This window comes from Macrobrachium nipponense, chromosome 3 (genome assembly GCF_015104395.2).
Source record: "Macrobrachium nipponense isolate FS-2020 chromosome 3, ASM1510439v2, whole genome shotgun sequence".
Lineage (NCBI taxonomy): Eukaryota > Metazoa > Arthropoda > Malacostraca > Decapoda > Palaemonidae > Macrobrachium > Macrobrachium nipponense.
In genome coordinates this window covers 32,534,501-32,561,744 of record NC_087202.1, presented here as the reverse complement: position 1 = coordinate 32,561,744, position 27,244 = coordinate 32,534,501, and the positions used below count along the sequence as shown (strand labels likewise).

Here is a 27,244-nt window from a genome sequence, read left to right as displayed (position 1 = left end):
TCTTTAGACCAGTTATGGTCCTGCCAAAGAAGTGTACAGCATGAGTACACGTGTAACAAATGTGAATTCAAGGCTTTAGGGTTTCTCCTCATAGTCTGAATTTCGTTGAGGATTTGGAGACATTCCACCAACTGGTTTTATCACACTGAAATTTTTTAAAAAGCAGTCTTTCTAGAGAGATCACTTTTATGAAATTTGGAAATATGCAGCAGGACTGGTTTTAGTAACATTAGTGTCAAAGGCAATCTTTTCTGAGGTAAAGGTCAGTGACAACCACACACCAAAGTAGCTGAAAACAAAATGGAAGAGCTACCCAGCTCAGGTCAGCTTATGTTTTTGTTTTTTCTGTTTTGTTTAAGCCAGTAGTGTTGCAGTGTGCTTTGCAATGAGTACTCCATTTATGAAAGTATTGGTTTGTATCATAGGAAATTTATAAATTAATACTTATTAAAATTTAGCAATTTTTCTTAGATTTGGAAAATGGTTCATTTGTTTATTATTCCAATTAGTTTTTATGAAATTTTAAATAACTCAGGAAGGCCCTTATCAAACTAGCTTGATTATCATTTATATCTTGGAAAATAATAAAAAATGGATTCTGTCTTAAGAGTGCTTTCATGTATTTCCTTATAAAGGGGAAATTGGTTTCAGGGTCTCAAGAAATCTATTTTGTAATAGAGGGAAGCTATGGTTTCTAAAGGAGGTTTACCAATATCTGTCTGGGGATGGTTTTTCTTTTCATTAAAATGGCCACCATGTCCTTGAATTTTATTGTTTTTTATATATAGTGAAGGGACACTCAAAGACTGATGATGCCCTAAGGTATTCCCCACTTTTTGAAGTAGTACTTGGTTTGCTGAACAATGATTAATTAGCCATTGTTGAAACTCAGATTCATAACTAGAGACATTACTCAAGTTACCCTGTTAGTAAAAGGATTGTAATTCTAATTGAAGCTTCATTCTTAACTAGGAACAGCATTATGTGCATATGCAACACTGAATTGTATTGCAAAAATCCTTAAATAGACTTGTTTTAATGTCTTCTTTAAAAAAATTGTTTGTTTACATTTTCAGAGCTGTTAACATCTTTAAAATACAACCAACCAACAGTTTTACTACTGTATTTGCCAGAGAACGAAATATGCTTGGAGTTGGTGGAAATGTTTGCCAGTTTCCTAAAGGAGAAATGTTATGTTCATCCGTATGTTATTGACACAGATGTAGGAAGTCAGGTAAAAAGTTTATTTGTATTAGTGAATAATTATGGTGTAATCCAAAGATGAAATTTATTTTCTCCACAAGTCAGAGACAGTTACTATTTACTTTTTATGGTAATAAACAAATATGAAATCTGTTTTATTAATGCTCAATACTTGGTATGTAACCTTTGCAATGACTTTTGATCATATAGCCAAGTATACTCTATCATGGATTTCTTCCTATGTTCATGGATTTCTTCCTATGTCTAAAACGATAGATTGATTGATTGATTTATAGAATTAAGGCATAGATACATGCTAAGTACTGGGGCAACTAAGACTATTCAGCGCTGAAACTGAAATTGGCAGTAAAAAGGTTTGAAATAACAAATTTTCTAAGACAATTTGTATTTTCATAGCAAACCTGAGGTCTTAACAATAGGATAATTTTTCTAGCACCTAGCTGGATCCGGTTAAAAATCGGAGATGTAAAACCAATGAATCTTGCTAGATCTGGCAAAGTCCGCACACCCAAGCTACCGCATCTAGTCTTTCCCAACCCAGGATGTCATAAGAAGACAGAGGGGTGGCTAGAGGTGGGCAGTAAAATGTTAAGACCTCAGGTTTGCAGCTATGTAAAATACAAATTGTCTTAGAAAATTTATCATTTGTTCATACACGAACAAACCTTCGGTCTTAACAATAGGATAGACCAACCAGTCGTCAAGATACCTCAGCATGCGCCCAAGTTGAGACAAGAGAGAAGACTCTTGTGAACACCTGAGGGGCCATGGTCAATTCGAAGAACAGGACTTTGAACTCAAAAACCTCGTCTCCGAGAGAGAAGCGAAGGAACTTCCTGGACGACGGATGAATAGGGATCTGGAAGTACGCATCCTCTAGATCTATCGACAGCATGAAGTCGTTTTCCCTCACAGCTGCCAACACTGATCGCAGGGTCTCCATCTTGAACCTTGTCTTCCTGACAAAAGGATTCAAGGTGGATAGGTCGATCACAGGTCTCCATCCCCCTGATGCCTTGGGCACCAAGAAGATGTGACTGTAAAACCCCGGAGACAGACGCACCACTTCCTCTATTGCACCATTGTCCAGCATTTTCTGCGATTCCTCCCGGAGAGCTAAGAACTCCGGAGAATCTAGGGGATACACTTGCCTGAGCAGAGGTCTGTCTAAAAGCTGGGGAGAGAAGTTGAACGGTAGTAGATATCCACACCCGAAGGACATCTACTACCCACTTCTCCACCCCATAATTCTGCCACTTGGCCCACCAGGCACCCCCTACCCATGGCAAAGGAGAAGGAGAGGTGCCCAACCTATCGACGACTCCCCTATTTCTACCCCTGGAGCCCCTCCTTGACCTGTAAGAGCAGGACTGAAAGGGACATTGGTCCTCTGACTTAAGCCGAGTTGAATGAGAGGGGCCCCACCAAAACCAAACTCCTAGACAGCTTACCAGGCGACGATCTCTGAACTTACTGCTGAACAGGAGGAGGAGGAGGAGTGGGACATCTCCGAGAATGAGACTCCAACTTGGACACAGCCTGGTGCACCAGTCAGCTCGCTGTCAGTCTATCAGGCCTATCGCATCCTCCAGCTCAGTCCGAGGAAACAGGAACTGAGACTCTAACAGATCCCCATTCCTTAGTGCCAACAAGGACTCAGGGTCAACCAATCTTGCCATCCTGGACAATGCTGCGTCCCTTCTGATCAGGAGATGATTAGCCCACAAATTGACACTAAGATGTGCAAGATACGAGAACACCTTGCCCCCAGACTGCAACAAACTGGCAAGAGAATAAGCACTCACCAACCCTTCTGGGGACATGTCAGACGCAATCTTGTCAATGGCTGTCGACCACAAGTCTAACCATGACACTGTCTGGAACATGGAGGCTGCCATAGACTTCAAAGCCGAGGCATCCTGCGGAAACAAGGACGGCGCCACCGATCTCACCTCCTTCAAAGTTAACCCTGGCTTGGGGCGTATAACATCTGGGTTAAGATGACGAGGCAACAAGCAGACAGAATTCATAGCATAATACTTCCTATGCCTCATGAGTGGTGGAGGAAGCAACTTGGAAGAACCCCTTGACCGAAGAGACCTGTCCCGATCTGACACAGAAGCATTCACCTATTGCAAGACCGACTGGACATGCCCCAATAAGGGAAGCTGAAACGACAACTTAGGATCTTGCGTAGCCCCAGCAAGGCTTCCAAGCAAGTAGGAATGAAAGACGACCGAGCCTGCGTCCTACTCTCCAAATTGTTGAACTCACGAATGAGATCAACAACCTCGGTAAAGGAAGAAAAAACTCTTGCGTGTCTCCTTCCTCCTGCTCCGACAATGAAGACAGACAATGAGAAGAAGATGCAGGCTTATCCAACACGCCTTCCTCATGCGACCCACTATAGCCCCCAGCAGCCAAAGAACCTGAAGCACCAGCAGACCTGTCCGGACTAGGGTCACGCGCCAGCTCCTGCGATGAACCAACCACAACACTAGGAATACTACTATGAACTCACATACGTGTCCATGTACACGTTATCAAAAATTTTAGGAGCAAATGGGATTTTTAACATGACTGGCTTGTTTGGATTTCTTTTTAACACTGGTATTTTAGATAAACTGTAATGCTTGTGTGCGCCTTGCTTTTATTCTTATTGAAATTGTGTGTATGTATGTGAGTGTGCATGTACATACGTGTATGGTATGTATGTATGTGTGTGTGCATATGTATATGTATGTATGTATGTATGTAATAATTTCTTTTTTATATAATTTATTTTTATATTTATTTTATAATTGCCAGTATCTTTTATCATATTTTTAAAATAATTCTGTTTAATTATTATTATTAAAATTTATAGGGTCTTTTTATATATAGTTCGGCATCAATGACCTAGTTGTCACGATGCTAGATTAATATAGTATCAATCAATCAATCAATCAATCCATGTACACGTCCGAGTGGAGCAGACGCACATACATATGACGGAGAAGCATCTCGAACCCTTGACGCAGAACGAGAATTCCTTGGAGTCAAACCCCAAACAGCATCAATGAAAGGGGGAGGCGAACACTCCGGCTGCTCTACTTCCGCATTCACAACTTTTAATCTTTTCATAGGCACCTTAAGATCCTTACGACATCACATAGGCCCTGGAGCAGAAGAAGCAGAAGAATCAGCAACATGCACACATACGTGTGAGGTTGCAACACACGTGCGTCTCGAAGAAGAGGACGACGCAGCCACAGCAGATTGCACAGAGGACAAAACACTAACAATCTCAGGAACATGGGCGTGCCGCTCCTCACTTATCGACAAAGAAAAGGCAAAGTCCTTAACCCTCCAACGCTTGATATGCTGACACGGCAGAGACGGGGGTGATGGAGGAGAGGATGACAGCACTGATTCCTTACGTATCCTCTTGGCAGGAAGGGGGGGGGAGGCGACGCAATCTTCCAAAACAGGCCAATCTCTTAAGAAATACCTGACAAAGCCTCAGACAGATCCGCAAGAGAGGATGCAGATGACACGGAAGGAAGAGGATACGTCTTGGATGGCAGCAATGACATCACAGGAGCAAACGATGACAACACAGAGGAGTGAGGCAGTGCAGCAGCCCCAACTGATGACGCCGACGTAGCAGGGAGAGACGATGCTGAGGGGAACGGCAGTGACGTCATCGATGGAAGTGATGTCGCCGATGGAACTGGGAGTGACGTCGCCAGCGGTGCCGAGAGAGACGTCACGGCCTCCCCCTGACCTGAGCTAGTGGCATGCCCGACTGGCAGAGCGATTAAAATGGCTGACCTCGAGCACCAACGTAGAGAAGGCTAGGGGGAGGAGAGGAGGCATAAGGGGGGAGGCGAGCATCCATGAAATGCTTCGGGAAACCCTCCAAGGGGGGTGAACCCCATAGCCCAACAGACAACCAGAGCGCCACCATTTTGGACGCCTCCGAATCTGAAATATAAGAAATTGATGAAATAGCCTCCTCCCTCTTGGAAAGCATATTAACTCCCGATGAAGTGGGGGCAACATTACACATTAAATCAGCCTGAGGGCCTCCCGATACTTCCAACAATGAATCGATGGTAGAAAAGGAAGGAGACACAGGCACATCAACTCTAGCATCATGGGGTGTGACTGCAGAAGAAAACGAAGCATCGAGGCGAGGCCATGAAAATCCTTCTCACAAGGAAGGGTCAAAACTCTATGATGCTCCCTCTTACTATAAAATAACTTCCACTGCGCTCTAGGCCACGCACGATATTCAGGATGGTACAAATATTAGCACGACACCTACTTACTGCATGTGGATTATGAGTCTGTAGCTGAAGAAGTCTAGAAACGAGAACAGGGGAAACCTTCAGTTACCGGGAACATATGTTGGCGAGGCTGAGACGAAGCAGAGGAAGCTATATTAACACAAGCACACGCATACAGACAAACAAAATAGCAAAAACGGGCAAACAACTGGGTAAAAGGCTGAGAGAAGGCAACCGCGACTCTCACCCAGGCTGTTAAGAAAACTACTAAACGCGGTAGCGTGGGTGTGCGGTCTTTGACCAGTTTTCACCCAATATACACATGCGTTGCCAGATCTCGCAAGATTCCTTGCTTTTTCATCTCCGATATTTAACCGTATCCAGCTAGGCGCTAGAAAAATGATCCTATTGTTAAGACCGAAGGTTTGTTTGCGTATGAAACAAAGAAGTAACGGGGGAAAATCTCGCAGTTGCACTATGAATCAATTGTTATGAGAGGGTGGACAGTAAGATGGAAGAAAGTGAATATGAAGAAACTAGATACAGCAATTTTTATTACAGGATACTTGAAAGGTGTTTTATTTTTATGAAACTTCACCTGGTGTACTTATTAGTCGATTATTTTTTCTGCACAGTGGGTAATCTTGTTAAGAATTATTTTCATACTTACTGCATATTGATCTTGTGGAGTTTGGAGTTTATATCATTAATAAAATAGTACATCCAAGACTTACTAGAAAAAATGGCATGTACCTTAGTATAAGTAATTACCCCTTTTGCTTGTTTGAGAACATTTTATTTTTCCATTGAAGAACTGCAGGTCATTGATTTGCCTTCTTTTTTGAATAGCTTCCTCCATTTAGGAGAGAGAATAGGTAGAAACTACAGTTGATGAAGGGATGACTACTGGAGCTGACATCGGAATGGAAAGAGGAAACACCAAAGACATGTTGCCCTCTGAAGACACAGACCGTATCCTCTCTTTGCTTTCTGTCACTGGGAAGGAGACAAGAGGCTTACTCTGAGCAAGTCAGAGACTATGAACACTCATGGCCTCTGCATGCTGAACACAAAAAGTGAGATGACATTCCTAGACTGTTTCTATCTATGGTTCAATGCAAGAAACTACTATAGTCATAAAGAACATGGACTGCTACTGGCAGGTCATATTTAGAGTTAAGAGTAATACGACAAAGGGTGAAGCAGAACTAGTAAGAGTTGTAAAAATCCATACAATCATCAGCTTATAGACAGTTTGGTCACACATTCTGTTTTAAACGCAAGTACCTGCCAGTGACTGCAGAGTTTTACAACAGGGATTTAACTCTGGACTGAAATCATGAGATGTGTTCACTGGCACCAGTAGGTATATTAGGCCAAGTTTTACATAACTGTTTAAAGGTTGCACATGAGCAACCGAGGCAAGGGAAAGACCATAGCACTGGTGTACAGTGTCCTGATGACAGAATATGTACACATACAATCATAAGCCAAGGCTCCTTTCTACTTAAGTTAGGACTAATGGGAACTAGACAGTCACTGATGATTACAAGTAGCTTTTGGGCTCCTCCAAACCCCAAATTCCAAACTACAGTGGTCCCCCCGTATTCGCGGGGGATGCGTACCAGACCCCCCCGTGAATAGTTAGAACCCGCGAATGTTTGGAACCCCTATAAAAACGCTAAAAACAGCCTATTTTGTTAGTTAAAACTCAAGAAAAACCCACTAAAAATGTTTATACTTGGTTTTTTAATAGTTTTATCACAAAAAGTGCATTTTATGATGAAATTGATAAAAAAAACCCAGGAATTTGTGGATATTTCTCATAGAAAAATACCGCGAATGTGCAAATTTTCGCGAATAATGCGGGGAAACGTTCCCAAGAGAAATCCATGCTTGTGTGAGTCTGCAAATCCGGAGAACACGAATACAGGGGGTCCACTGTAATGGGAAGTCGTGCTTGCCACTGAAATTCATTTTGCAGTGAACACTGCTTGTATTCAGGATCACCAAACTATGAAATCCAAGCTCCCTCTTCTTACCTTAAATTCTACATGTGATAGGAATAGTAAGTATCTTCACTTCAAGAATCGGTCTAACGTAGCCTACACCTATACTAATATAAGTGCCTTGCTTTATGCCTTAAAGGGTTCATCTTAGAGCACCCTCTGTGTTGCTAGAACATTGGTCCCTGACCTATATCAGCCGCAAGTGCTTTCCTTGATACTTCTGGTCTCGCTCACCAGGATAGGGGATTCAGCAACGTAGTCCTTCCACTGCAATTTGGAAATATGAGAGGGATGGGATTGTGACAAAATGACAAATTTTCTAATACAATTTGTATTTTTCATAGCTACAGACCTGAGGTCTTAACAATAGGATCATTTCTAGCGCCTAGCTGGATCCGGTTAAAAACTAGATGAAAGCAAGGAATCTTGTGATATCTAGCAACGCATGCATAGATCAGGTGAAGAGTGGTCAAAGACCACGCACCTACACCACTGCGTCAGTCTTTCCCAACTCAGGATGTCTTAACAAACAGATGGGTGGCTAGAGGCGGGCAGTATAATGTTAAGACCTCAGGTTTGTACCTATGAAAAATACAAATTGTCTTAGAAAATTTGTCATTTGTTCATATGCGAACAAACCTTCGGTCTTAACAATAGGATAGACTCATACTTGGAGGGAGGTACAAGGCATCCTAGACCGGCTGGGGGCCTACCCACCAGTCCAGCTTCCAGAAGTTTTCAAAAATTCACCATAAATCGAAATATTGTGCTATAGAGACTTCCCATTGTTGCAAAATGAAGGTAATTGGTTGAATATCACTAGACTGTAAGTGTTGTAGTTTACAATTGCAGTTTTCAACCATTTCGGTCAAGTCAAAGTTGACCGAAGGTTGAAATTTTGGCACTTATCGTGATTTATATGAAAATATTTCAAAACTGATAAAAGCTACAACCATTGGGTTATTTTTTGTTGTATTCTACATGAAATTGCACACATTTTCATATATAAAACTTTATGTAACGGCTAATATAAAACGGTGTAAACATTACGACAATCTGACGAAAAAATTTCTGATTTTTAAAGAGTTACCGTGCAGATGTAAGGAAAAAGGTTTTCAAAAATTCACAATAAATCGAAATATTGTGCTAGAGACTTCCAATTTGTTGCAAAATAAAGGTAAATGATTGAATATTACTAGAATATAAGAGTTTTAGCTTACAATTGCGTTTTTTGACCATTTTGGTTGAGTCAAAGTTGACTGAAGGTATAAATTTTGGCACATCGTTATTTATATAAAAATATTTCAAAACTGATAAAAGCTACAACCATGGGTTGTTTTTCATTGTATTCTACATGACATTGCGCACATTTTCGTATATAAAACTCTATGTAACGGCTAATATAAAATAGTGCAAAAATTATGTCAAAGTGACGAAATAACTTCAGAGATGTGTCACTGATGCTTTTTAGTGCGAGAAGAAAGAAATTCGTGCATGCACGCCTGGGTAACGCTTGTTAACAAAACAACAGCTTAATTCGTGAACTCTTCTATTGATCATGAGTTAGACAAAGGAGTACATACATTGTTTGGGGACATTTGAAGTAACTTCCGTGGGAGCATGTGCATGATGGGTTTGTGTTAAATTACTACTAGGTAATAAATTCTGTTTAATATAAAATTAATTTCTTATTGTCATATAGATATCATGAGAAATGTCTCCCACTTTCAGAATCCAAATACTTGGACAAGTGAACATATGAATATTGCTGACAAGTTGCTGTTCATTGTACCTGGTAATCCTAATGGTATTAGTGTTACCCCAAGAAGAGACCAATGGGTGTATGCTTTGCAGTACTTCTCTGGTCATTATTTTTTCACTAATCATGCTAAAACAAAATCTGCTACAGTTCTCCTTCCATTCAGTGCTGATGTGCCTCATGAAGTAAGTGAATTTAATTTTTATTAATGTTAGTTGAGTAGACTTGTAATGCTGGATATACCCAAGTACTGTATATTATTCATGATGAAACTGTTGGCTTAGGCAAGCTAGTATTTTATTTAACTGATATAATTCCCCACTCCATTAATATCAGTTTATTTTTCAATGGACATACAGAGTATGGAAGAACAGAATGTGCTACTGTGCTAATATCATGTGTCATGAAGGCACTATTCTTGCCAAGACTAGCTATAAGAGAGTTCTTTGATATTGGTTGATCTGTCTTTTGGAACCTTAGGAGAATTCATAAGAGTAACTCCTCTAAGGACAAATAACAGCTACACTTTAAAAAACATTTATTTTGGATACATTTAGTTGTTAACAGAAATTTATTATCACTGGTAGCATTCAGAACAAAATTTTCCATATATTTAATAACTTTCTTAAAAAAACAAGAAAAATAAACTAAGGAATAGTTTTACAAGTGAAAACCTCTAAAATAGCTAAGGGTTACTTGGGTTTTTAGATACATATTACAAAAACATGTTCTTGCAAGCCTGAGAAACTTTTTTGTGTATATGTATGTAATAAGCCCTTATTTATTTATATATGTATCTAAAAACCCAAGTAACCCTTAGCTATTTTAAAGGTTTTCATATACAAAAGTCTTCCTTAGTTTATTTTTCTTGGTTTTTTAAAAAAGCCAATCACAGGGCTGGAAACTGTCTCGAGAGAGAGTTTACATCAGAAGGGTTTATGTTCCGACCTCTCTTTCAAAAATTATTACTTTCATTACACCTCAGTTTTACCTGCAGAAAAGGAGTTTGTTCTGATACGTATACAAACCTTCGGTCCTTTAACAATAAGAAGGTACTTAGCGGCAGCTGAACCGGTCATAAGCTTCAAACAAGGGGGTTCAGTAGTTAACTACTTGTCCGATAGTTGGCGGTCAGCTCAACTGCGAGGAGAGGAGTCAATTTGCTTTCGGCCGCGCTGGTGGATAGACGTGCTTCTCGCCTCTCTGCCCGCTTTCAAGTTGTATGCTTGGTTTTCTTCTCATCGTGAAGGCTTTTTCTCTTAGTGTGCATGTGCAAAGCTTATGTAAGTACGTGTCTGTTTTTGTATATTCATACTGAAGTGATTATTGAATTATTATGGATTCCCGAGAGCCGAAGAGACCCCCCCCCCCCCCGCCCCCCCCCCCCATCAGCCGCAGATTGTGCCCTGGTGTGGAGGGCCGTAAGTGTGGGGCCTTTTGGTCCTCTGTAGAGGTAGATCCTCATGAATTTTGCACTCTGTGCCGAGGGCAAGAATGTTCTCGCACCGAGCCATGTGATGTTTGGTCGGAGGAGCAGTGGGATCGCAATGGAGGGAGGAAGAAGCTGCGTAAGCCGGCCAGGGAGTCATCGGAGGGATCTCCGGTTACTCCCTTGGTCACGAACATGTCTTCTTCTTTCTTACCTCCATCTCAGCTCCCTCGGATGGCTCCTTCCCCTTTTGGGGGGGTGTCTTGCTCCTTCTCCTCTCTCGATCAGTCGAGCGTGGAGGAGGGGGCTAGATACCCCGATGTTCAATTGTATTCGGGGTCGTCCGTTCACTCGGGGTGGGAACTGTCCCCCCAGGCAAGGGGAAAACCTCCCCCCCCCCCTTACTAACCTGACTACGCTTCCTTCCTCAGATCTGCTTGGCACAGGTGACGATCTCGGCCGGGCCTGGTACTTGCTGGGGCTCCAGGGGACACTGAGTGGTCAGGGGCTGCTTAGTCATCTGGCAATAGGGACCAGACTGGTAATGCATAGCCCTACCATGACCACGACACGACAGTATCCACGTCTGGCTACGCTGCTCCGCCGCACCTGGTATACGCCCAGCACGTTGCCATGGTTACCCCGACAGCTGCTGTTCAGACGCCGCTGCCGGAGGTGAGGAGGTATACCATGACACTGCCGCCTGGTTTTGCCGCTCTTGCTCCAGCCCCTGACTTCCAGTGTCCCAATAGCTCTCCTTTGGACCTGCCTCCAGTACAGAGGATGCTGCTGGTTCCTGCATCCCCTCCTGTTCCTGAGATTGCTGCCGCTCCAGTACCAGTTCCTGCCTATGGTGTTGCTGCCCCCACCCCAGGTCCTTCCGGACAGGTGCAGTTGGGCCCTGTTGCTTCGGCAACTGCCCCAGCTCCGTCCTGGATGGAAGACCTGACGGTAGTCCTCAGGAAGCTAACGAAGAAGAAGAAGAGGAGGAAGGTGTCGTCATCGTCTCCATTGTCGTCATCTGCCGCCGCTTCCCCCTTTGACTTCTAAGGCTCCACAGCCGAAGAAGAAGAAGGTAGCCTCCTCCCCCGCAAGAGGGCTTGCTCTGAGACTTCTAAGGGTCGGTCCCACTCCTGTGGGACGGTTGGGACTTCCGCTGGTCCTTCGGGAACGGGGCCCGTCTCTCCTTCCACAAGGAAGAAGAAGATGGGGGACCGGAGGAGCGCCTGCTAACACCGGTACCTCCTTGCCTGACGCCAGAGGTTCTGCCTTGGCGCCAGGTACCAAGTGTATGGTCGCTCGTGGGTGACCGTGCAGCCAAGACCCAGGCAACCGAGTTCACTCGGCCCCAGGATTCAGGCACGGAGCGGAAGACTGGCGGTAGTCGCCCAGGTGTCTCCCACCAGGCCAGTGATTGCTCTCGTGGCGATCCGCTGGTACCCAGGGTTGACGCGACGGTCCCAGACCGGCCGTGGGCTGAGGCGAGGAAGCGGTCCCCTGGACCAGCTGAGTGGCGTGACGTGCCATGAGGACAGGCCTCGCTCCCACCACGACAGCGGACTCTGCCGGTCCCCTGACCGCTGTTCCTACAGTACTGGGCAGAGAGGGGGACCAGCAGCAGCCCTTCTGACACTCAGGACCGTCGCCGCTGTTCTCGGTCCAGCCTCTCGACCAGGCCTGCAGCTCGGCAGCCCCCCCAGCACACCGGTTCTGCCGGTGGGTGAGGGGGGAGCGTCAGGTCTACCTCTCCTATCCTTTCAACTTCCTTGGGCTACACTGGGAAGAGTGAGGCGTACGTGCAAGTGGCTGGAGGAGACCATGAGGGGTCTGTTGTGGTTCCTCTTGTGGAAGGAGGAGGGTCTCGGGAGGTGTTCTCGCTGGATGGGCTTGACGCAGTCACTCCCAAGATCCAGAGGTCGTTCGCTGAGGTTATTGCGCTGATTCGTCAGCACAACGACCTCGGGGAAGGATCGCTGCTCCCACCTTCCGAGCCTACATCAGGTTTGGAGTCGTTCTGGGGACCTAAAAAGGAACCCAGGGCGACGGTGGGTCTGCTGCAATCAGCCTTGGCTGACAGTGTGCTGAGCCAGGTGGACGCTCTCGTCTCCGGACAGGAGGGTTTGCTTCGGTCTGGCAGGTCGTCCAAGCTCCTTCCCCCACCTCTACCGCGACAGAGGCGCTTTTACGTGCCATCAGAGGACCCTCTGCCGCCCAAAACAGGTTAACTCGGAGCTAGCTAGGCTAACTCAGGGGGTGTCTCTGCAGCAGCTCCTGTCGGAGAACCTCTGGTTCTCGCAGCAAGAGGTACTTGCCTTGGAATCTACCGCCATGGCAGCATTCCAAGCAGTCTCCTGGATAGACCTATGGTCCCTCACAGTGTCTAAAGCTGCGGCCTCCTCGGGAAACATCACTCCTGAAGGGGACCTAGCTTTTGTGAGACTGTGCCAGTCTGGAGGTAGGGCTATCTCCTACCTGGCCCACCAGACGGTTAACCTGTGGGCCAACCTGGTTCTCCGGCGTAGGGACGCTGTCCTCACTTGAGTAACCAGCGCAGCTGGGCGAGAGGCGGCCTTGGGTCTTCGCAACAGACCGGTGCGGAGTTCCTCCTCTCTCTTCCCCAGAGAGATGGTGGATGCTGCGGTGGAACAACAGCACACTGATGAAAGTGACCGTTTAGTCCACCAGGCAGTCTCGAAGGTGGCTGGGCAACCTCGAACGACTGCGGCTAAGCCCAAGAGTTTAGCTAGCGCTTCCTCTGCGGCTAAGACGATCGCTTCATCGAAGCCGAGAGGAAAGACTCTGCCTTCGACTTCAACTGTAAGGAGCGACCGTAACCAGCCCTCCTTCTCTCGAGGAGGAACCTGGAAGAAGAAGTCGAAGAGAGGAGGGAAACGCTAGGGACGGCTTTCCCCCTCACCAGCTGCCGGAAGAGGGGGGGGGGGCCTGCCTGACGAGCCATTGGGCAACATGGCAGCGCTACGGAGCGGAGACCTGGATAGTGAACGTCCTTCGGGAGGGGTATTTGCTACCCTTCGAGTCTCGGCCACCCCTCACCTCCAACCAGGTCCATCATCAGACGTACGTTTCTGGTTCAGCCAAGGACGTGGCGCGTAAGCAGGAAGTAGAAGCCATGCTGAGCAAACGAGCTGTGGAGATCGTATGGGATCAGTCGACTCTTCCTGGTGGAAAAGTCCTCAGGGGGCTGGCGCCCGGTGATAGATCTCTCTCCCTTGAACCGATTCGTTCTCCAGACTCGGTTCACGATGGAAACAGCATGATCAGCGCTCGATTCCATCAGGGAGAACAACTTCATGCTTTCTGTGGATCTGAAGGATGCATATTTCCAGATACCCATCCATCAATCCTCCAGGAAGTACCTCCGCTTCATCATCGATGGGACAGTGTACCAGTTCAGGGCACTTTGTTTCGGTCTCTCAACCGCCCCACAGGTGTTCACGCTGGTGTCGGCTTGGGCCCACTCGGTAGGGATACGTCTTCTGAGGTATCTCGACAATTGGTTAGTCCTGGTGAGCTCCCGCTCACAGTTGCTACAGGACAGAGATCAACTCCTCGAATTCTGCCGCGATCTGGGGATATTAGTGAATTACGAGAAGTCAGACCTCGAGCCCAAGCAGAGGATGAAGTACCTGGGCATGCTGATCGATACGGTAGCAGGGCAAATCTTCCCCGCAGACTTGTGGATCAGCAGGTTCAGGGAGGCAGCAGGACGGTTCCTGTCCCTACAGGAGCAGCCAGCTCAGCAGTGGCAGGTCGTGATTGGTCACCTGTCGTCTCTCAAGAAGCTAGTACCTCATGGGCGTCTTCACCTGTGGTTTCTTCAATGGAGACTAAATGAGTGTTGGTCACAGGCAAGAGACCCACCCTTCTTCCCTGTGTCCCTCATGGAGGAGGTGAGGCAGGACCTAGCCTGGTGGCTGGACGACGGGAACCTCGTAAGAGAAGTGCCTCTTTGCACTCCCCCCCCCGGAGATGTTGCTGTTTTCAGACGCATCAACCGAGGTGGGGTGGGGCGCACCACCTGGAGGAGTTGCTGGCTGCGGGTGTGTGTAACCATCACGACAAGCACCTTCACATCAACGTCCTGGAGCTCAAGGCAGCGTTTCTCGCTCTCCAAGAGTTTCAAGATCGTCTGGTGTGACACTCAGTGGTGTTGATGAGCGACAACACCACGGTAGTGGCGTACGTCAACAAACAGGGGGGCCTAGTGTCCCTCCCGTTGTATCAGTTGACGTTACAGGTGCACGAGTGGGCCGTGGCACACTCGGTAGAGTTGTCAGCCCGCTACATTCCAGGCAAGAGGAATGTGGTAGCGGACAAGCTCAGCCGTCAGGATCAGGTGATAGGAACCGAGTGGTCCCTTCACCCAGACGTGGCGGAAAGGCTCTTCAACCTGTGGGGGCGTCCAGTAGTGGATCTGTTTGCCATCTGGCACAACAGAAAACTCCAGGTTTGCTACTCGGTTGTGCCGGACCTATGGGCAGCTGCAGAGGACGCCCTTCAACACTTCAGGGCCCGTGGGACAACCTCTTCGTGTACGCCTTTCCCCCGTTCTGTCTGATTCGCAAGGTGATCAGCAGGGCGCTGGTCACCTCAAATCTTCGGATGATCCTGGTGGCGCCCAAATGGCCTCAGGCTGTTTGGTACCCGGACCTGGTGGCTCTGCTCGCCGAAGCACCGAGAGAGATTCCCCCCTGGCACAACCTCCTGTGCCAGCCACACGTAGAACGGTATCACCGGTCGGTCAGGCCCCTGTGTCTTCACGGCTGGCTGTTATCCACCATCTCTTGAGAGCGGGAGGCTTTTCTCGCAGCGCAGCAACAGAGATGGCTGGGTACCTCAGACAGTCCTATGCAGCTGTATACCAGGGAAAGTGGTCCGTCTTCTGTGGTTGGTGTCGTGGATGGGGTCTCTCTCTCCTCTCAGAGCCACTATTCAGCAGGTAGCAGATTTCCTCGTTTTCCTTCGCCAAGAGAAGCTCCTCTCCATCTAAAGGATACAGAGCCGCCCTGGCCCTAGTCCTTAAACTGGGATGAGTGGATATCTCCTCCTCCTTTGAGATCTCCCTCCTTATGAAGAGCTTCGAGAGGTCTTACCCACCCAGGGAACTCAGCCCCCGGGGTGGGATGTGACTCTCGTCCTTAGGAGTTTGACTTGAAGACCCTTCGAGCCACTCCGAGATCGTCAGACAGGGATCTGACCCTCACGACCCTCTTCCTGCTGGCCCTGGCATCGGCGTAGAGAGTAGGGGAACTTCATGGTCTTTCCTTCGACGTTAAGCATTCCAGGGGATGGGGATCCGCGACGCTCAATTTTGTCCCGAACTTCGTAGCGAAGACTCAGAATCCTTCGGTCCCTGACAACCGGTTCAAGTCTTTCACGATCCCCTCCCTGAAGGACTTCACTGATAATGATGCGGATGAGATGCTGCTTTGTCCTGTGAGGGCGCTACGGTGTTATATGAAGAGAACTCGACACCTCAGGCCTGAGTGTCAACGCCTCTTCGCTAGCACCGGGGTTACCAAGAAAGAGGTTTCCAAGAACACACTTTCTTTCTGGCTGCATGAGGTGATCAGGAGGGCGTACGACACGGATGGTAGTGACGACACCCGTACCCTTCGTCTGAGACCCCACGAAGTCAGAGGTATTGGTCCAACCCTTGCGTTCCACAACAACTTCTCCATGGCGCAGGTTTTGAAGGCAGGGGTTTGGGCCAACCAAACCACCTTCACTTCCTTCTACCTTCGGGATATTACCCACAGGTCCTTGGACACCTTTTCCTTGGGACCTGTGGTGGCTGCTCTACAAGTTGTGTAGTCTACCCAGCACCCGAGTGGACAGAACAGTATCGCATCCTTGTGTGACTGCACGAATGGACGAGTGAAAGAGTGTGTGACTGGCTTCTCTTACTCCTTCATTCTTCCTCCTCTACCTGAACAGGAAGCAGATGCAGGTAAGCTACATGACTGAGCTCCATCCTATCCCTTTCAGAAGAGGGATAGGAGTGTTTATCCACCACTCCCCAACAAGGGGAGAAGTGGAAGCCAACAAGAGACAAACCCATGACTTCATATTGGCTCTTGAAGTAGGAACTAGTTCTTGTGTTTTTGCTATTTATAAGAGGTACGCTTGCCTCCCTCTTATGAATTTGGTCCAGAAGTCTGGCCACTGATCCTGCGGTGCACACCCCGATCAGCTGGGCAGAGGCTAGGATCCCTCCCTTTGCTCTTACGATAAGGGAGGGAACCAAGGTCGGACAAACACCAGTCTGTTCATAAAACTCAGATTCCACCCACCAGTAAGTGAGTCTTCCTATTGTTAAAGGACCGAGGGTTTGTATATGTATCGGAACAAATAACAATTTGTCAAAATTTGTATTTTTCCTAACTATACAAACCTGAGGTCTTTTACACATAGTCCCACCTCATGCCACCCCTCACTCTGCGTTTCCTGGGCCTAAAGCAAAATGACTCCTCTCCTCGCAGTCAAGCTGACCTCCAACTGCCGGACAAGTAGTTAACTACCGAACCCCCTTGTTCGAAGCTTACAACCGGTTCAGCTGCCGCTAAGTACCTTCCTATTGTTAAAGGACCTCAGGTTTGCATAGTTAGGAAAAATACAATTTTCGACAAATTGTTATGTTTCTGAATTTCATCACTAAACATCTTCAAGCCAATTATTCAAGGATTATAACATAATAATAATTATGTACTTTAGTAAACTTAATGCTAAAATATTTATGGTGAAATAAACTTGAATTTCTTAATATAGAATATATTCTTTCATTCCTTACATGAGATCCCAGTGCATTCCTCATTAATTTTATCAACTTGTGTTTCATACAGTTTCATAGCTTAAATGTAATGGAAGACAGTGTTACCAAAAAAATTATAAACAGGGCTATCAATGTGAAAAATACAAGCAAAAGATTAAGAATATTAATCACTCTCTTATTTTTGTGTAGTCAGGTGTTGCTCACATGATCACTCGATGATATCATCATGATCACAACCCCTCGACAGAAGTCTTATGGAGGAAAAAGAATACTATTAAGACTTCATTATCATCACTATCATATCACCATCACCCTATTACGTATATCCTATTAGTGGAAATATCTATATGAAATAAATTGCTACTTAGATATTTATGGAGGAAATTCATTCATCCCATTGATTTTTCTTTCCTATAATCAGTCCTCCTTTATCCCTCTAATTATTCTTTTTATTATATATACAATTTTCTTCATAATTCTTATACGTACCATTGTAATCTTTAAATCATTGGTTTGAAGATGTTTAGTGGCAAAATTCAGAGACACTCCTTTTCTGCAGGTAAAACTGAGGTGTAATGAAAGTTATAATTTTTGAAAGAGAGGTCGGAACATACATCCTCCCTCTGTGAACTCTCTTGAGAGACTTGAGAGTTCCCAATCTTGTGATTGGCTTATTTACAGTCAATCAGGAGCATTGTAAGGGACAGGCCTAGACATCAAAAGCATGGTTGATGTGAATCTATTAGTGTGTGCAAATGTCAGAAATGTACCTGAAACTTATATTGGGCATTCAAGCATGGCCATGCTCTAGTAAAAATGTAAAATAAATATGTAAAATGAATTAATAATTGAACTACAGAACTTAACTGATTGAAATCACTATGAATGAAATCATATCATATGCTACCTTATTTGCTCTATGGTGTTTTTATAATAATGTAACTGGGGTTTGAGGTGTTTTTAAATTATCTGAAATTTTCTTTCGGCCAACAGAAAATTTTCAGCATACACAAGGAGTTTTATTACCTTACTCTTGTGTATGTAGAGAAGTCCCTCTACATGTACATGAACAGGGAACAAAACTATTTTGTCTTGTTTTTTAACATATGGTGCAAGACTGTCCAAGGATATTATATATCTCTAATTAGGATTTGTACTATATAATTGTGCTCATTAACTCTATCTTTCAGATTGGTAATGTGAGAAGATTTAATCTAGTTAGTGAAATGCCATCTCTTGTGACCTGGATACATGGTGGAAGTTGGTGGGACCAGAAACTTCTATGGGGACCAGAAATTAGGTCAGCATCCAAAAATTCAAATGCTCCTTCCATGGCAAAGCTTTTGGAAATTGTGAATCAAGCTTCACAAGAAACAAAGTGTCACAAAGGAGTTGGTAAAACACTGCATAGTGAACAAAAATTCTTGGAAAGTAACAATTTTGGTGGGATAGACACTGAATCACAAGCTCATGCCAGAAATAATGATTGCAAACATAAGCTAATTGACACAGAAGATTCCAGTGATACAGAATTAGCTAGTGAATGTGGTGGAAATGAGTTTGATCCTAATATTGTAAGTGCTCAAGACATATTAGAGAGAAGTGAAGCACCTTGCATGGATGAAAGTGACCATGATTCAGATAATAGTTCAGGTCTTGATGATGCTTATTTTTTGTAGTAAATTTGAGAATAATTTTCACGTTTTAAGCATTATTGCACTTTGTTTTTAAGAACAGATATATTTAAAGATTAGGATTACTTGTTCAGATTTGTGTTCTGTCTAAACAATTATTTTTTTTTTATTAAGGTTAAAATCATATAAGTAGTTTTTATACCAGATTTTAACAGCTTAAATACTTCTATTTATGTATCAAAAAAGTTTTTAATTTACAAGACCATATTCTCAAATATTTGAGATGATAGTTGGCAGAGTTGTACGTTCCCAGGGGGTTGAGTAAAACAATATCATTAGAGATCACAAAAAATGAGCTGCAGTTTTCTACATGAAAAAGTGGCAAATCTTGGCTGTTGATCGGCCACCAAGTTTCTCAGAAGATGGATCTGCACAGCTGGCTTCATGTTCATGTACTTACTTTAGCCCAGCGGCTTCACGTTGGAAATAAGTCCATTGCCATCTGAATGGTTAAAATTTGGTGGGTTGGATACTCAGAAATTTTCTTTATAAAGGCAAAAATACTTGATATGGTACAATATACAATCTATCTCAAATAACAGGTATGTAACTCAAAACTAATAATGCATATGGTGTGGTCATATAAGATATCTATGTACTTGTAAAAATCTCTCAACTGCATGTTTGTAAATAGCCTAGATTGTCTCGCTTCTTCTGTTATAGTACTGAAATTGCTTTCAATAAGTTGAAAACAATTTCGCATAGTATTACAATGGGGGGCAGTCATTCATGGGGGATGCATACCAGAAAACAAAAACAAACAAAAAAAAGCATACCGGAACCCCACCTCCCCCATGAATAGCTAGAATATGCAAATGCTTAGAACCCCTGTAATAAAAATGCTGCTTAAAACTGCCTATTTTGTTAGTTCAAACTCAAGAAACCCCCACTAAAAATGCTTATAACTGGGTTTTTAAATAGTTTTATCACAAAAAGTGCATTTAATAATGGAATTGATATGAAAATTCAGTAATTTGTAGATATTTCTCATAGAAAAATACCGCAAATACACGAGTTTCCCATGATAATGGGTATATAAGGTCCATAGAGAAATCTGCGAAATGGGAGCTTAGCATGACTCATGGTTTTCAACTTGGGTAACTATCTGCAGGTTATGACTCATGTTTCTGCTTTTCATTATTTTTTTACTTTTTGCATCTTTATAAACATTTGATTATATCAGTATCCTTTTCCTGTACTGTATTGTTTTCTCTAAACAATAATAATAGTGTAATTTGGCTGAAAATCTTTCCTTAAAAAACTCATGTTTCCTTTGAACTAATCTATTTAATACTATACAGTATGATACAGCAGTACAGTACTAGAATTTTCTCTCATTGATTTCATTATATTTGCAGTACAATAACATATAATTGCATTACTCACCATGGTTTGTAAGTATCTGCGGGTTGTCATTTTGCAACAGAGGAATGGTAAAATGATATTGTTATTGTACAATAAAGTTTCATACATACTTACCTGGCAGATATATACTTAGCTATAGACTCCGTCGTCCCCGATAGAAATTCGAATTTCGCGGCACACGCTACAGGTAGGTAGGTCAGGTGATCTACCGGCCTGCCGCTGGGTGGCAGGAATAGGAACTATTACCTTCTAAGGACAGATTTTTCTCTTCCACCTGTCTCCTGAGGGGAGGCTGGGTGGGCCATTCAATCGTATATATCTGCCAGGTAAGTATGTATGAAACTTTATTGTACAATAACAATATCATTTTCATACATTCAACTTCCCTGTCAGATATATACTTAGCTGATTGGCACCTTTGGCGGTGGGTAAGAGACAGCTAGTTACTGATTAGACAGGTAAACAACATACGTTGTAGGTAATAAATAAATAAAACCTTGGTTCCTATGTGTTTAGACGAAGGGTTGACCTCCTAGCTATTGCTAGGAGTCTGCTTCGTCTCAAGAGCCTCAGCGAGGATGTGACCTATGGCTAAGAGTTCTTGTAGATCTGTCAATGGGGTCTTATCCACTTACTTGACAGAATCTAATGGTTATTTGTCAAAGGGTCCTATCCACTTACATGACAAAACACACCTATGCCACTACTGGCATAATTAAGGAGCACAACACCAATCCCGATCACCTGATCCTAACACGAGGTTTTGTGCTTAATTTGAAAAGAGCTATCCCCAAACTCATTTCAAATAACCCAAAGAAAATAGTATACTTATTGTTAAAATAAAATTTTTAACTCACTAGTTTAAGGATCAGTGTCGGCTCCCTATCCCAGCAACGTATCCGTAGACACCTAACCAAGAGAGAAGGATCTCTCATAGGTCAAGTTGACCTCCTTCGTGCAAAGAGAAGACAACACAGAGTTGCATCTCCCGTAAATTACAGCTAATATGTCTCTCACGACATATTGTTATGGAAAGAACAAGAATTGTTAAAAGCTCGCACTTCAAGCGCTTTTAATTCTCAGCTGTTTGAAGGAATCATCAGTTACTTAAGAAGTGCTTTAGAGATCACACTTGAAATTGATCTCTTCTGGATGAAGCCTAGAGCCTGGCTTGTGCCTGGCTGGCTCCTCGCGCCTGGCTGGCGCCTCGCGCCTGTCTGACGCCTCGCGCTTGATGGCGCATGTTGCTTGCCTGGCGCCTGGCTAGCGCCTTGCGCCTGCCTGAGCCTGGCGCCTGGCTGACTTCTCCCCACTTGCTGGAGCTTCGAGCTTGTTAAAGAGTCTCGAGGAAACTGCGATGCCCACATCGGACACTTTTTTCCGATTTATTTGCCTCTAGCGCATCTGCGCCAGGCTGGAGGCACGCTCCTTCTCCTCATCAGACAATGACAGTGTTTATTTGGACTGTCTTCCTCTGGCGTCTTTACGCCCTGTTCTGGTATTTTTGGCGCCTGATTGGCGCTACATTGTCCGAAAGTCCTTAACATCCACAATCGTTTATCAGGAGACTGGAGAAGGGTGGAAGAAATTCTTTCACTTTGAGCTTTTGGTCTCTCCGGTAAGGGGAGGTGATTGTAATCAGCTACATCCAGTAGACGATAGCATATCTAACCGTACAGGTAGATAAGTCTTCCTCCGAGGAGGGTCCTTCTTGAATACTTCCGTGCTCACGAGATCTCTTCTTACATGTTGAAGGGGTGTCTCGTTGCAGAATCTTCCCTATCCTTGCCCGAAGGAAGGGAAGAAGCCTGGAAGTCGAAGGAGACTACGAGCTGAAATTGGGAGTACTCCTGATTTCTAGCTCTTTATTGTATCCCTCTGAACACCTTCTGGGAAGCATTTCGAGCCGTCATCGCATACCAAAGACTCTGTAGGCAAACGTTTGAACCATTCTACTGTAGATGAAAACGTAAGTACTCTGCCTGGACAACGAAACCTCTATCTGAAAACATTGAATCAGGAATAGGGGGTTTCAGTTCTTTTGCTAGACATACTATGCTGGCAAGAACCCATTGTCTAGTCTCCATAGAATCTGATGCGAGATTCCAATGCTCAAAAAATTCACTTGTCTTCTTGGTCGTTTAGGACCCAGAGAAACAAAGAATTCCCTCATAAAAATTTCTCAAAGAAGTTTGATGAGGAGCAGTTCCATCTTGTCGGAAACATGGATCTGTGGCCACAAAAAAGATCCCATTAGAAGTACATGATATCCTATCTTGTCATATTAAGGTATATATTGAATAAGATCCTGAAGATCTTAATCCTCTGCTATCTCCAATTCCCTTTGTAGAGACAGAGTATAGCCTTTTACTGCGTTCTTTGATAGCAGATATATACAAAGGTGATTCTTCCCTCTGAAAGGGAAGAAAAAACCGCTATGTGGTTCACAGAGGTATCGGAAGAGGACAGTTTCCTCATTCCCTCTAGCACGATCTGCAGCAATTCTATGTCTAGGCCATGACTATTGTCATCTACCTTGAAAAATCCTCTCATTTATGTCCACTTCTGGTCAGTCTGCATGCAGACAGACTCAGAGTGGAGAGGTTGTTAAGGTCCATTTAATAATAGATGCTGATAGAATATCCAGACTCTTGGAAAAGACTTCCAAAAACATGCTGTGAGAAGAACGTGACCTCTGTGAATCCAACCTCTCTGAAGCCAAAATGAGGCATAAAGTATTATCCTCTCTTTCTTTGACGCCCTTTATCTTAAATTCTGTAAAGAATTTATATTTATATTTATATTTAGGGGAAAAAAAAAAAAAAAAGACTATAGTATATTCCCCTTTCTATAAAATAAAGATGGCGTATATTGCTACCTCTCTTGGTTCGAGGAAAAGGAAGCATTCTATAGGAAGCCTGTTCGTCTTCTACCTTGCTAAGAGATCTATGAAGAAGACTTTCCGCAGGTTCTCACAACTCTTTCCAATAAATAAGTTAGACATGCATTAACAGTTATTATCGTCGATCGAGAAGGTTCTCACGGACATGCAAAATCTTGCATCGAACCTCTTTTTCCAAATAGGTTCTCTTTGTTAACGCGAACAGGAGCGAAAAAAGAGATTCTCAATGCTCTTTGCGATATGAGAGAGTCGTGGAATTGGCCTAAGTGATTAAATGGGTAACGAAATCAGGAACGAATCTTGCCGTTACCGAGCGTGCTGTCTGAGAGGCTACTGGGAATCTTTATGTTAATAACTCGCTAAAACGAGAGAAAATATCTTGGCTGGTGCTCTTGGCTCATTGTGCCAGGTTGGCGCTTCAGACCGGCGCTTTCTTCTAATACTCTTTATGTTATGTACCAGAACATCTGTGCCTTTATGGTACACGACATCCTTACACATGTTAATTCCGTTTTTAGTAGGAAAAAACTCTTATATACGTAGTATATTCTATTCAGGGAAACCATTTCTGCCACGAAGAGAATGTTTCCCATTCCACTCATCCATCTTCTCTTGAGCAATATCTGATTCTAAAAAGGTTGTGTGCGTTTCTCGAAAGACTTGACCATACCGTAGTCTTAAAGTGAATTCTCTACTACATCCATCTTCTCACTAAGCATGTATTCTAATAAGCCATGCTTTCGTAAGCATGAGAGCATTATATAATATAATGTTCTGCTGTGTTAGAATCCTTTAATAATGTTCCCTACGGTAAACAGCATTGAAAGGTTAACCATTCGATCCCGTTGGAGAGAGAGATGCAACCAACTGGTAATGACCGAGACCTGGATGGTACTGTATTGGCCTTACGCTTACAATGACAGCCCTGCCGTCTCGCTCGCTGCCTGGCTGCATTCATCGTGAGTTTTGCCAGTTTTTACTTCATTTAATGAAGGAATATAATAAAATTATTCCGAGCCTAAGGAAGCTCTCAATAATGCCAATTTAAGCCAAACAACCTTTGTTAAATACCGAAGCTGAGTAGGTATTGTCGTAACAAACTTTTTAAGCGAAGTCCTTACCAGGAAAATCCTGTAAGGATATAGATAATTTCGTAGCGAACCACAAAGGCAACTATGGTATGCGTATATGACTTGTCATTCAGCAGTCGTATGCAGCAAGTCTTCCTTCTACATTCTTTCCTCTCCGATGCGGAGAGAGAATGGAAATTTTGCCCTCTCCGTTCTTTTCGTCAATAAACACGAATTAGCATTAGTCGAAAGAGATCGCAATGAAAACTCTCGGATCGAAGAGAATCCCTCAAATTTTTATTCTCTTGGAGATAAGGCCGTATTCTACGCCTCTATTATCTGGAAGAGCCTCTAATCAATGAATGAGAGCTCGTACGAACCTTGTTCAATTTGCAAACGATTGCCACTCTTTCTGTAAATGGTTGGTTGCATTACTTTAGAAGGAGGAAGATTTTAATATCGTCTTATTAGTAATGAACTAATTTTCAATAAAAAAAGGTCGCTAAGGTCTTATAAACTGAGAGACCTGCTCCCTTATTGGCTTCCAATTCCGATCTATCTTCCATTTCCTGTCCATCAAGTTGGGAGAAGAATGAGCAACCGGAGGAGAGCGCCTCCTTCCGTAAGGTGAAGGGCTTTTAGCAGTACCGATTCTAACCTGACAAGGGCTACGGTCGCTTGTGCGCATCTGAGTCCCTGCCCAGGAGAAAGGCGATGTTGTTCTTTTACCCTAAGGCCCTCCTGACAAGGACGGTGGCCGCTTGTGCGACAACTTTCGTCCCTACCAGGAGAAGTCCTTATATGTCGTTCTCTTTTTTCATGATCAATTCCTTCCCGACAGGGGCTACGATCACCTGTGCGACACCTAGAGGCCCTGTCAGGGGAAAATTGATCTTGAGAAAAATCCCAAAGAGGAGCCTCCAAGTCCGCTTCAAATCCCGATAACTCATCCAAATTGTATTTTGGGTTGTACAAATCCTTGCGCCTGCTTTCAGGCGCTCTAGACGCTTTGCGTCCTTCGGGCTTTGCAGGCGCCTTGCGTCTCCATTCGGACGCTTCAAGGCGCTTTGCGCCTCGTTTCAGGCGCCTCAGGCTCTTTAGGCGCTTTGTTTTCCTTTGAGGCGTTCTAGGCTCTCTAGGCGCCCTATGTTTTATATCAGGCGCTCTAGGCTCTCTAGGAGTTAAATATTTCCCTTTAGCCACTTCAGGCTTTTCAGGCGCGTTGCGCCTCATTCCTTTTACTTGAAGAGCTTTACGCCTCATTTCAGGCGCCCGAGGCGCCCGAGGCGCTCCGGCGCCCAGGGCGCTTCCAAGGGCCCCAGGCGCCCAGGCGCTCCCCAGGCGCTTCAGGCGCTTCCCAGGCGCCTCCAGGCGCTTCAGGCGCTTCAGGCGTTTCAGAGGCGCTTCATGTCCGAGGAGCTAGAAGCTTAAAAATTATATATGTATGTTTAATCATTAAACGAGATCCATAATTCATTCGATCAACATATATTCTTTAATATCTAATTCGTTCTTCTCAGAATAGATATATTTTCATATAAATGTACCGATGAGGAATTTGTTGAAATAACTCTTTCAAACCCCATGGGATAGAGCCTCCGTCTATTTGTACGGGGGACGAAAACAGGATAGGGCAATGCCTCTACCGCAACTGTTATCGAAAGATCTCTCTCTGAGGTTCCGATATCTACGACGAGATTATCTTGCATCTTCATTGAATCTACGCCGTTGAAACTTTCTTCTCCTTATCCGTCTAATAAGGGGAACACATTACATTAGGACGCCTTTTCCAATGGCGAACTTGCAGTCTGGGACGTTCTACAGAACCTGCCGAGGGGACGCCTGATCGGTGGGGATTCTCTGAAACCCCCCTGCGGTTGTCGACATTCCTTCTCCTCTGGGCTTGTGAGCTTGGAAGAGGTCTAGACCTGGGAGCGAGACAGAGCCGATCAGACGCACCCTCCATTGCAATGGGGGAACACTATATTCACTTCTTACCTTTTAAAAGCTTGCATTTGAGCTATCCATTTATCTTCAATTTGCATATATAAATTTGTAGTTTCTGAGGAGTAAAAAGGTGATGAGGATGCAACAACTACTAGTACTGCTAATACTCTAACTGCTCGTTAGCACAAACGCTATTAAAGCTTATAAAGTAAGCGTATCTAGTTATATGCTTTTCTGACTTCCTAAAGTAGGAAATTAGAGTTTAATATTTCCTTAATAAAGTTGTAACCTTTATTACATATAATAATGAATAAATATTAATAATTCTCTTTATGGCAAACTATGTGAGTGTCTACCGATGATTTCGGTAGTTTCACTTAGTATTTTCTTCGAAATTTCGAAGCGAAATTCATTAAAAAGTTAATAAAAGCGTATGCCGAACCAAAGACCCAGTACTTCCCTGCAAAAGACAGCCCAGAAGATCGATGGCGATGAAACACGAAAATCAAATCAGGAGGAACCGTAAACGTATGTTTACAGTCCAAACGATAGAGAAAAATCTGTCCTTAGAAGGTAATAGTTCCTATTCCTGCCACCCAGCGGCAGGCCGGTAGATCACCTGACCTACCTACCTGTAGCGTGTGCCGCGAAATTCGAATTTCTATCGGGGACGACGGAGTCTATAGCTAAGTATATATCTGACAGGGAAGTTGAATGTATGAAATTAAATGTTTGTGAGGAGAATTTTGTAACATTTGTGGATATGTTTCTGACCATGTAT

At 44.1% G+C, this 27,244-nt stretch overlaps 1 protein-coding gene across 3 annotated transcripts in view; it reads left to right on the top strand.

Annotated features, from left to right (window-relative positions):
* LOC135221692 (uncharacterized) overlaps positions 1-20,729 on the top strand; it is a 114,041-nt gene extending 93,312 nt beyond the window's left edge. For 2 of the 3 annotated variants that reach the window (XM_064259425.1, XM_064259426.1), the window contains 3 exons: positions 1,077-1,234; positions 9,236-9,448; positions 18,676-20,729. In XM_064259425.1, coding sequence (XP_064115495.1) covers positions 1,077-1,234; positions 9,236-9,448; positions 18,676-19,164 — 860 coding nt within the window. In that variant the 3' untranslated portion in view covers positions 19,165-20,729. The remainder of the gene's footprint in view (positions 1-1,076; positions 1,235-9,235; positions 9,449-18,675) is intronic. The other variant, XM_064259424.1, reaches the window with a different exon arrangement.
* The last annotated feature ends 6,515 nt before the right edge of the window (positions 20,730-27,244 follow it).